This window comes from Phycodurus eques, chromosome 4 (assembly GCF_024500275.1).
Source record: "Phycodurus eques isolate BA_2022a chromosome 4, UOR_Pequ_1.1, whole genome shotgun sequence".
Taxonomy (NCBI): domain Eukaryota; kingdom Metazoa; phylum Chordata; class Actinopteri; order Syngnathiformes; family Syngnathidae; genus Phycodurus; species Phycodurus eques.
The window spans coordinates 20,270,042-20,282,514 of record NC_084528.1 but is presented as its reverse complement, the minus strand read 5'-3'; the positions used below and the strand labels follow the sequence as shown (position 1 = coordinate 20,282,514).

Genomic DNA, 12,473 nt, shown 5'->3' with positions numbered 1-12,473 from the left:
CCATTTTGCAGAGACGCGCGTTTATTAGATTTTGAAACTGTTTAGGAGCGCCCTCTGGTCCTCATTCTTGGTTGTCTTCTTTTTCTTCTTCTACATCGGTTTGCAATCAGGCGTTCAAGTACATTACCACCACCTACTGGACTGGAATGTGAATGAGTAGAAATGCAGGAACTAGTAAATAAATGTTCACAAATGTTGGTTATAACGGTCAAAAATTCCCAAACCACAAAAAGTATAATCGCTGGAGGTGTACCGGTATGCCCAAATTCACAACTTTGTACCCTACTTTTTAAATTCATAGTTCTGTTCACATTCTATAAAATACATTTTCAACTCAAAATATCAATACTTTTGATATAAATATATATACATAAAAACGTAACTGCCTTGTGGAAAAGTCTACAAGGCACAGAATCTCAATTAACACCCAGTATATTCTCCCAATCTGTCATAATTCAGATTTTGAGATGAACAAAACACCTATTCATTTTAATGCATAATGCACGTACAGAGGGAGAAAATGTGGAGTTTGAAGCGGCGCTACACACTGTTGCTGTTGGAATTCTTCAAATTACTAAATACGGTTATGAAATGAGTAACGAAATAAATACATGCTTCAACAAATAGCTGCATGAGTTATATTAGAGTATGAGTATATTACACTGAAATAATCTCACATGGGCTAAAAAGCATGGATTTATTCAGGTAGAAAGTTTCCTAAATTACTGAGCATTTAAAGTGGATCACAAAGACTAGGTGTCATCAGATTATATTGAGCAATTGCGATAAAATAGCCATGGCGAATTTGGAAAAAAAATACACGAGAAAAGATGGATTAAAAACCATTTTGGTTTAGAAAATATATACATTGTTATTTAAACACAGTTGTATTGGCTTTCACTGCTACATGAATATCGTAGACACACGTGGGCAGCTCCTAGACAGACTCAGAGACAACCGTGGTTTCGTTGGCGCTCGCTGCGTGGCAGGGCGCAGGGATGATGGCGCCCCAGTGCAAGCTTGCCCATATTTGGAAGTGGTTGCTTAGCAGCCTACCAGGAAGTAGCATGGATGCTTTTCCCACAGGTTGGTCTGTTGCTGCTGGCACTCTGAAATCCCTCCGCCAACCCCTCGCCTTTTGGATGCGCAGTCTGAGGTCGCTCCCGAGTTGAACATGACTCAATTGGAGGTGCGGCGCCGAGACTACAAATGCCCAGCTTGTGTTTTGTGCCGTGACACGATAAGGCGTTCCGTCGTCGCGACCTCGCAGCACATACACGACACACACATACACAAGGTTTGTCGACGGTGCACTGCAAGTTACTGTTGCGGTGTGAAAAGGCCTTCAGACACAGACATTGGACTCACAAGACTCATAGACATCCGCGGCGACTCGTAGACACTCATAAACACTCGTGGACGAGTGGTAGACACTTGTGGACACCCACGGGTGGCTTGAAGACACCTGAGGGCAACTCCTATACTTGTCGACACCTGTGGGCGACTCATATACAGTACAGAATTGAAGACAGACTCAAAGACACCAGTGGGAAACTTGTAGACACTCATAGACTCCCGTGGGCGACTTGTAGACAGACTCATCGTCAGACTTGTACAATAGTCATGGGCGGCTCGTAGACTGACCCGTTGACACCTGTCGGCCGCTCCTTGATGGACTGGTAGACACCTATGAGCAACACATAGACCAAAGTCAGCTGGGCTAGGTTCCAGCACACGTGACCCCTAGTGAGGATGGTGGTGTGGTGAAGATCTCATTTCACCCCCCTTTTTAAATGTGTTTAAATGTTTTATTTTCTCTATTGCATTATTTCCATTCATATGTGATTATGTGTACATTAGTTTCTATTTTAGTTTTTTTGTTTACTTTATTAATCTTTTTTATTTATTACTTTTGTCATTTTCCTAATTTCTTTTTCCATGATTTTTCGTGGATTTGCGTCTTTTAAACGGGCCAATGACCGACAACTATCAGCCACCTCCAAGCGGATGGTTGGGCTCCTCTAGATGACGTAAAGGACAGCCTCCTTGCGAATGGTGAAATTCAAATAACGCAACTCGCTGACACAATCCGATTGGCCCATAGTGTCAGGTTAACCGAGCAACGTATTTTTGTTCCTGTGTCAACGAAAGAAGAAGAAAAGAACAGCAGCTAGTGAGAACCTGAGAAGTTTCCATCACTTATTTTTTTCATCACCCATAAACGGAAAGGCCCCATCACGTAATCCACAATCCGTTGCCTTTGAAGAACTCGTTTTGAAGATGGTAAGAGGGACGTCAGGGCTCGCTTGGACGGCTAGCTACAGTTAGCCATTAGCTTGCCTGCGTCGAGCTTTCTCACTCCGATATAGTCATATTAACACGAGTAATGGCGTCATTTAAATGTCCTGACGAGTTGTTTTTATTTTGTTTTTGTTTGGTTTGTGTATCGGTAAGAATAAATATCTCACTTCAAGTGTGATACGCGTTTTATTTGCGCTAGCGTAGCTAATGTGACGTCAATTTTAAAACCCAGTCTGATGTTACTACGCTCGTTCAAACGTTTATCTTGGCTTTATTATGTCTATAAACGACGACAGCTTGGTGTATTATTAACCCCTACTAGAAGAGATTGATCTTGATGGTTATTTTAATCGTCCGTGACAGTAAAATACGGCATTTTGGTTCCAGAGAAAGTTCTAAGATAAAAGGGTTGTAATTGTCACGATGTACTGTCTTTTTGTTTTGTTTTTTTAAATTCTGCAGGGACAAAATGTGGGTAAATTGTGACAACCTTTCAAACAATTCATAATGTCCAATTATTGAGTGAGACTTTAGAGCTGCAACTACTCTTTATTTTTTATGAATCTGTTGATTGTTTTTTGATGAAACTGATTTTAAAAAAATAATAATTTTAAATTTTCATCCTATTATTAAAAATAACATTATTTCAAATTGACAGTGCAGCAAATGCACAATTTATAAATTATAAATTAATTAATTAATTAAATTGATAATGATTCAGTTACTGGTTTGGTCCGTAACGTCATAAACTAGGGAGAAATGTTGATCTTCCTTTCTCAAAGTAAAAGCAGATGTTTGCAAATGTATTATTTTAATTAAACACAACGATAATCCGTCTACTTTCATGGAGGACTCTAGAAAGCTGGGAATATTTACTGTTTAAAGGGTGAAATTCCAAGGATTTGGTCAATTTAGTCAAACAAGGTCTCTAAAAAGATTAATCGATTATCAAAATAGTTGTTAATTAGATAATTGATTAATCAGTTAATTGTTCCACCTATACTGGTTTTGTTAGAGCGTGTTTGTAATGAATCGGGGTTACAGCACACAAAAAAAAGTTTTACCTGTCCCATACACTTTAAATGCCTTTTAAATGTATAAAATCACACCTTCATACTCATTGTAAATATATTTGAACAGAGACAAACAAGTTGCAAGCATAAAATGCATGGAAAATACTGTACACATTGTAGTGTGGTGAAGGGTAGTACATTTGTGAGCCTTTTAAGAGGCGTGGCGCCGTGTGACATCGGTGACTCTTGCGTCAGTGTGTGCGAATGAGAGCTGTGGTCAACAACAGCTTCTGTATGAGTGTGTTCTGTGCTCGCTGTGTTTTACTGTACTTGCAGCGTTCAATAAACGGCTGAAAAGTGTATCGGTGACTGTGGCTCCCCTTTCTCACATGGGAGGGCATTACAGTACATAAGTATACTCCTGAAAACCCATAAAAAAGGATCGCTTAAAAATATGTGCCATAGCGAGGCCATGAATGGTAAACTGCTATATAGTGGGGCAACACATTACTGCTACTCTCAGGTGTTATGTGACTCTGTTAACTTCCCTGTCTTCCAACAGAACTCCAATGTGGAGAATTTGCCCCCTCATGTTCTTCGCTTGGTGTACAAAGAAGTTTCAGCTTTAGCCGCGGATCCACCGGAGGGCATCAAGATCTACCCCAGTGATGAAGACATAACGGAACTGCACACAGCCATTGAAGGGCCTGGTAAGAAAACTTTTATACTGGTAGTAGTGATGTTTCAAATAGAGCATAACAGTAGCTTATTCAATATTGCCATGTGTATTCATTTAGACTCACTTCTCTCTCCATGATGTAATTGTATGTCTGTAAAGAAACTACTTAACCACACCAGGCACAACTAACTGTTTTGAAGACAGAGCAAACCCTCTGTCTGTCCTCTAAAAGCCTTTTTTGTCCGGCTGCAATTTCAATAAATTCGCAATAATTAAAAAATAACCAGAGGGAGTATTTAAAACTCCCCTGTTGCACAGAAAAACTGTTAAAGCACAAAAGGCATACAGATCCACCATTCTGCATGGCCATGCAGCTGAACAGGACAGGTTAAAAAAAAAAAAAAAAGACAGAGAAAACCCTATTGATGACTTCCTAGATATTTATTGCATCCTTCACAAGATTAAATCGAGGGTATTCAAATATTGTTGATTAAGAGATGGCATTTTTTCCTCTGGTCATTTTATTGAGCATGTTAATGGTTAGGGTCCACACTTTTTTTTATTTTCAGAAGCGCTCCGGTATAAATAAATAAATATGAATCTCACAACAAGAAAGTTTGACACTCAAACCTAAGCTCAGGTGCATCTGATTTCCACTGATCATCCTTGAGATGCTTCTACAACTTGGATGGAGTCCACCTGTGGTAAATTCAGTTCATTGAATATCATTTGGAATAGCACACACCTGTCCATATAAGGTCTGATAGTTGGCAGTACATATGAGAGTATATATACCAACCAATGAACTCTTAAGGAATTGTCTACAGACCTCCGAGCCCGGATTGTGTCAAGGCATAAATCTGGGGAAGGATACAAAAGAATTTCAGAAGCATTGAAGGTCCCGAAAAGCAGTGGTCTCGATTATTAGGAAACGGAAGTTTGGAACCACCGGGACCCTTCCTAGATCTGTCCGTCCGACCAAGCTGAGTAACTGGGGAAGATGGGCCTTGGTCAGAGAGGTGAACAAGAACCCTATGGTGACTAAGGCTGAGCTCCAGTGTTCCCTTGCGGAGATAGAACCATCCAGAAGGTCAGCCATTGCTAATGCACTCCACCAATCAGGCCTTTATGATAGAGTGGCCAGACGGAAGCCACTTCTCACTAAAAGGCACATGGGACCCTGCGTGGAGTTTGCCAAGAAGCACCTTAAGGATACTCAGACCTGCAGAAACAAAATTATCTGGTCTGATGAAACCAAAATAGAACTTTTTGGCCTGAATTGCAAGTGTCATATCTGGAGAAGAGGCACTGCTCATCACCTGGCTAACACCATCCCTACTTTGAAGCATGGTGGTGGCAGCATCACGCTGTGGGGCTTTTTTTCTGCTGCAGGAACTGAGCGACTAGTCTGCATAGAGGGTAAGATAACAACTGCCAAATAAAGAAATTCTTCAAGAGAGCTTGCTCCAGAGTTCTCTGGAACTCAGACTAGGGTCTCAATTCACCTTCCAACACGACAATGACCCAAAGCACACAGCCAAGATAACAAAGGAGTGGCTTCAGGAACAGCCTGTGATTGTCCTTGAGCTAGAGCCCGGAGTTGAATCCAGTCAAACATCTCTGGAAAGACTTAGAAATCGTCAATGTCCAGCGACGCTGCCCGTCCAACACACTGACTGACAGAGAAGAATGGGAGAAAATGCCCCAAAACAGGTGTGCAAAGCTCGTAGAGACATACCCAAGCAGACTTGATGCTCTAATTGCTGCGAAAGTTGCTTGAAAAAATATTAAGCCAAGGGTGTGAATACTTATGTACCGATTATGTTTAAATGTTTACATTTTCAATAAATTTGCCCAACTGTCTGGAAATGTTTTTACTTTGTCATTACGGGATATTGTCGATTTAAAAAAAAAAAATAAAAAAAAATAAAACCAACTACTCATATCAAGTTTGTAACAGCAAAATGTGTAAACCGTTAAGGGGTGTGAATGCTTTCTGGTGGCACTGTAAATACTGTGTTTTGAATAGAACAGGGTTTGATGCTCGCTGACTCAGCTTATTGAGTACAAATGGCAGTGGTCCACTTCATGTGATGAATTGTTAATGTGTTGACAGAGGGAACCCCGTTTGCCGGCGGCGTGTTCCGAATGCGCCTGGTCCTTGGTAAGGACTTCCCTGCTGTTCCACCCAAAGGGTATTTCCTGACCAAGATTTTCCACCCTAACGTGGGCCACAAAGGGGAGATCTGCGTCAATGTCCTGAAGAGGGACTGGAAGGCAGAACTCGGCCTCCGACACGTCTTGCTCGTAAGATTGAACGTCCCGTCTTTTCTTAGGCTTCTTCCCCTCGCGCGCTGTCTAATCTGCTCAAATGTCCCTGCCCTCCCGTAGACAATCAAGTGTCTCCTCATCCATCCCAACCCGGAGTCGGCTCTTAACGAGGAGGCGGGGCGCCTGCTCCTGGAGGACTATACGGAATACGAGGCGCGTGCCCGCCTGCTCACAGAGATCCACGCCATGGCGGGGTCCCGGCAGCTCCTCAGGGTCCTCGCAGGACCCAAACGACGGGCCACAGCCCAAGAAGCACGCGGGGGACCTCGCTAAGAGGGCGGGAGCCAGCGCGGCCGCCGTGCCCGCCGCTCTCGGGAATGGTGCCAACGGACCCAGCAGCAGCAGTAGTAGCTCTATTAATAACATATCAGTTAAAAAGAAAGCAGATAAAAAGCGCGCATTGAGGCGCCTTTAATGCCTTGAATGCAACATTTTCAGTGTGTTTGATTGCGTGTGTGTGTGAGCGTGGAAAAGTGTAAATACAGATATCCAAGTTGTTCCTTTTAAGTTGTTCCCTCTTTCGACCACCATCCAGACTGTCCACTTTGTACTGTAGCGTTTGACTTGTCAGAATTAAAGACAGAATTAAAATGATGACAGATAATGGGTTTCTCCCCTTTAAAGAAGAGAGAACGCGCACAAAAATACTCATTACCAGAATCTTCACACTGGGCAAATATAGAATGCCCTTTGAACATTTATTCATGATTTATATAATCCATTCTAAGGTCCATGTACTAGTACACTCTTTGTCTGAACAAGCAAGACAATTCCGTGTGCTAGTAGAAGGACGAGGCGCACTCGTGCCACTTTTGACTTACTGGTACGACCTTAAGATGGATATTAAATTAAGGACATCAAACAAATGGCTTCAGGCTATGTCAAAACCGTTAGAGCATTTATTCGATATTCTTGTTAAGTCAAACCATGCTCAAACAATATTTAATATCAAATAAATGCTCAAACAGCTTTGGTATCCTTGAAATCCATCTTTAATTCCATGTACTAGCATTTGTCCTCACTACTAAGACAATTCAGTGCACTAGTAGCATGACTGTCTTCGTGGTAACTTTCCCACTGCTAGGACCTCTGTTGGCCTACACGTACGAGCTTAAGTTGGATATTGAATGAACATTGAAATGGATGCTAAAATGATCCTTGACAGTTTTGACATCCTATTAGAGTGACCGATATTAGAGCCACACTGAAAAGATGAAAACCGTAAATTGTGAGAATAAAGTCAAATAAATTGTAACGTTATGATTGATTGTCAAAATTCCCACAAAATTAAATGCAATTCTCATAGAATGACTTTATTCTTGTCTATTGTCACAAATTCCAATTTATTTTAATAGGATTTTATTTTATTTTGGGGATTTTTTTTTTTTTTAGTAAAAAGGCTATTCTCGTAATGTGTAGTTTACTGTCATAAAGTGAAACATTTTCTTCATTTGACAATACTTGCAGATTACACTTTGAGAGACAAATTTCCACTTAAACAATTTTACATTTAATCTTTACTCAGACTTTGTTAGGAACGACGGGCTTTGGTGTGAAATTTCGGGATGAACCTAAAATGCAATATAGCCTTTACAGGTCAACCAAATTTGGCCTTTAAACTTTTGAAAACAGGCCAACAATTCAATCTTGTAGTACTTTTTGTACAATTTGCTGTGTTTGATCCATGAACGGACCAATATATTTTCTGGTTAAATCACAATTGATATTTAAACAGTCCTCTTTGTCATGGTTTTTACATTTTGACATCATGTGACCATGATGACACTTAATGAAATGAAACCATGAAATACCAGTAGTTTCCTCACCTGCAGGTTGATTTCCATCTCCTCTAGGAGTGTGCAGGGCCTTCATTTCCCAAGGAGACATTGAACTTGGATTTGGACAGAAAAAAATGCTAAGGAAAAACTGCTATGTGCAAACTGCAGGGGTGAGACTTTTCATGTCAGTTAGACATTATTTGAATTAATATGAAATTGGAATACACAGTGAAATGAACAATATTCCTTCCTATTTTGGGTTTTAGTGTGATGTTTGTTTTGTCAGGGAGTGGAGCTGCTGGCAGCACGGTGGATAAGTAGTGTGTCTGCTTTACAGTTATGAGGTTCGATTCTAGGGCTCTGGCCATCCTGGAGTATGCATGTTTTCCCTGTGCTTGTGTGAGTTTTCTTCAGGTACTCTGGCTTTCTCACACATTTCAAAACCTGTTGGCTCATTGAAGACGAAGTCACAGGTGTTAAACCTGAGGTTACTACTTTGTTTCTTAATCCTTTCATATGATACAGTGCTGCGACAAAGTATTTGCCCCCTTTCTCAAAATTTTTAGCTTTACTTTCCACACTTTAAGATCACTAAACAAATATAAAAATCAATTAAAAGATTATGCAAGTAAATATAAAATGCAGTTTTGAAATGTTGATTTTACTGATGGGTAAAAAAGTATATTGAACGCTAACTGGCCCTGTGTGAAAAAGTAATTGCCCCCCTTGTTAAGTCATGAATTCACTGTGGCTAATCACATATTTTGGAAAGCTGAGTTTATTTTCACTGAACCCGCAAGCTTGATTACCTCCAGACCTGTTCAATCCAGAAATCACTTTCATAGAACCTGTCTGACAAAATCAAGTCAGTGAAAAGATCTCAAAAAGCCGTATAAAAGTGCCACAAACGGAAGAAATTTAAAAACTGATGAAAAGTAATCAAGTCAAGTAATTGACGTCTATCAGTCTGGGAAGGGTTACGAACGACTGCCCCTCAACGCACCCAGCTGTCAAACTCCTGAAGTTTGTCGACAACACCACAGTCATCGGCCTCATCAAAGACGGTGACGTGTCTGCGTATCGACAGGAAGTGGAGTGGCTGGAGCTTTGGCACGGCCGACAACCTGGAGCTGAACACGCTCAAGACTGTAGAGATGATTGTGGACTTCAGGAAGCATCCTTCGCCACAGCTGCCCCACACGCTGTCCAACTGCCCTGTGTCAACCGTCGAAACCTTAAACGTTCCTGGGAGTTACAGTCTCTCAGGACCTCAAGTGGGAGACCAACATCAACTCCATCCTCGAAAAGGCCCAGCAGAGGATGTACTTTCTCCGGCTTCTGAGGAAGCACAGAGTGCCACAGGAGCTGTTGAGGCAGTTCTACACAGCAGTCATCGAATCAGTCCTGTCTTCGTCCATCACAGTCTGGTTTGGTGCTGTCATAAAAAAGGACGAACTCCGACTGCAATGGGCAATCAGGACTGCCGGAAAAATCATTGGTACCCCCCTACCCACTCTTGAGGACTTACACGCTGCCAGAATTAAGACAAGAGCATGCAAAATCCTCTTGTACCCTCTACATCCTGGTCACCACCTCTTCCAGCTCATTCCTCCAGGTATTGATCAATGCAAACTAAAACCAGCAAAGATTCCAACAGGTTCTACCCTCTTGCCACTAAATTGCTAGAAACTAAATGACCCTCCGTAGTGTGTTTTTATGTCTCAAACATATTTATTGTCAAACTGGCTGTCTACTGTTGTACTAGAGCGGCTCCAAATTCCTTGGCAAATAAAGAGGATTCTGACTCTGATAGCCAGTATCCACAAGTGAAGAAAACATGGAACAGTGCTGAACCTTCTCAGGAATGGCTGGCCAACAAAAACTGGCCAAGAGCACAGCAACCACTCACAAAGGTCACAAAGGAACCAAGGACAACATCTAAAGAACTGCAGACCTCCCTTGCCTCAGTTAAGGTCAGTGTTCATGACTCAACAATAAGGAAGAGACTGGACAAAAATGGCATCCATGGCAGATTTCCAAGGCGGAAACCACTGGTGACCAAAAAGAACATAAAGGCTTGTCTTTCTTTTGAAGAAAACAAAAAATCCAAATGATTCACTTTATCAATATTTTATGGACTGATGAGACGAAAGTTGATCTTTTTGTAATGTGTGTGTCTCGTTACATTTGGCATAACTATAACACAGCATTTCAGAAAAAAAACATCATACAAGCAGTCAAACATGGTGGTGGTAGTGTGATGGCCTTGGGCTGCTTTTCCCATTCAGGACCTGGACGACTTGGTGTGATTGATGGAGCCATGAATTCTGCTCTTTACCAGAAAATCCTGAAGGAGATTTTTTCACTCAGGGCCAGGTAGCTTTGAATAGTTGTTTTCCCTTAATAAATAAAATCATCATTTCAAAACTGCATTTCATGTTTATTTTGGTTATCTTTGGTATTTACATTAGTTTGATCTTAAAGTGGCAAAACCTTTTTTTATGGCACTGTAAATTGAACGATAGTCGTACAGTGGCTATAGTAAGTCTTCACACCTGTCAAATGCCCGTTTTTTGTGATATAAAAAGAACGAGGGATCAGTCATTTCAAAGCTTTAACCACCATCAATATGACATACTGTATAACCCATACAACTCAATTGGAGGAAAAAATGTAATCTTTTCGAGAGGGAAAGTAAAATTAAACAACTGAGATAAATGTGGTCGCACAATTGTTCACACCCTCATATAACTAGGATGTGGCTGGACCAAGGATTAACCATTCACATTTAAAGTCAATGCTAAATGGGAGTCAGCACACACCTGCCACCAGTGCCTCGGATTAACCCCAAATAAAATTCAGATGTTCTAGTATGGTTTTCAATTTTTTTTGTTTGCTTTCTCGTAGGAGCCTGATGGTTTTGTGCTAACACTGTTTTTTGAACTGTTCATAATTCTGTCCACCTTGACTAGAGTCCGAGTTCCAGCTGAAGAAAAATAGTTCAACCTTGGTTTTTATCACCCCATTACACATTTTCTCACATGGGTTTGGGAGATTTCTAATGTGTTTCTGCAAAAATTTGAAACCAATATAGGACGATTTTTCTACAGATGGCATTAGTCAAGGTGGTGGGAATTATGAACAGTTCCAAATAGTGGTCGATTTTAGCACCAAATCTTCAGGCTTCTGCTAGAAGAAAAAAAAAAAGGAAAAGCTTACTAGAACAGGTGACATTTATTTGCGGTTAATCTGATGCACTTTAAATGGTGGTTGACATAACATGACTTTTTAGTGGAACATTTGCCTGACCTCCGTCCAGGCAGCATGGGTTCAGTTCCCACTCAGTGACGGTGTGAATGTCTGTGCGAATGGTTGTTCGTGTCTGTATGTGCCCTGCGACTGACTGGCGACCAGTTCAGGCTGTAGTCTGCCTTTCGCCCAAAGTCAGCTGGAATAGGCTCCAGCACCCCACGACCCTGAACAAGACAAGCCGTATTGAGAATGGATGATAGGCAATGAAAATATGTAAATGGATTTTGTTGATACCTGTTTCTTATGTTTAGGTAACCTGTGATTGACAGTGTCAATCAAAACTGTGCATGATTGCCTTTGTAAAGGGCTGATTTATGATCCACTTTTGGCGTACCTGATTTTGTGACCGAGGGGGTATACACGAAGCCTGTCACCATTCAATTTGTTTATAGTGGTCTCCTGATCTGCTGTGATAGAATAACCATTATGAGGCAGCCAGTAATTGCATCCACCCCAGCAGCAGAGTCGTGAGTGGAAAAGCACACCCCGTAGAGCGTCACTGGAGGGCATCTAATGACGGCCTGCGCCGGCCTCCCACCCACCTGTGTGGAAATAGCAGCCTGACATGCAGGTAATTATACCGAGCACCCCAAAACCCACATCCCAACCCCTTCTTTTAGACTCTTCTGGCGAAGCCATATATACCTTTGGAAAACCCAAGTTTGACAGCACAATTTGGAAAAAACATTAAATCACTCAAAATATGATACGGTAATGAATTGGACTAAAATCATCAATGATTCACCACCATATCTTTTTAGTGCTAATATCAGCATTAAGGCCACATTGGAATTATGGCCGCAATTTTATTTCTGTAGTTAAAAAAAAACTACTGTATATTGATACTATGTTTGATATTTTTCATGTTTTTACCATATTCATTCTATGGGTCTGCTTTTCCTTGTGTTGTTTTCATTGTGGAGACTACTGTAGCGGTGAATTTCCCTTGTGGATGAATAAAATATCTGTCTCTATTGTTCTATATCACCCGTCCCTAACTATCTCTCTATCTCGCTACTGTTCTCTGTTGCTCATTCTATCTACTATATTTATATGTCT

At 41.1% G+C, this 12,473-nt stretch overlaps 1 protein-coding gene across 1 annotated transcript; it reads left to right on the top strand.

Moving 5' to 3' along the window:
- Window positions 1-2,104: 2,104 nt before the first annotated feature.
- ube2s (ubiquitin-conjugating enzyme E2S) lies at window positions 2,105-7,648 on the top strand. Its single transcript, XM_061675675.1, is given in 5 exon segments — window positions 2,105-2,283; window positions 3,877-4,024; window positions 6,110-6,300; window positions 6,385-6,516; window positions 6,518-7,648. Coding segments are annotated over 5 exon segments (696 nt in total). The 5' UTR covers window positions 2,105-2,280; the 3' UTR covers window positions 6,740-7,648.
- Window positions 7,649-12,473: the final 4,825 nt, after the last annotated feature.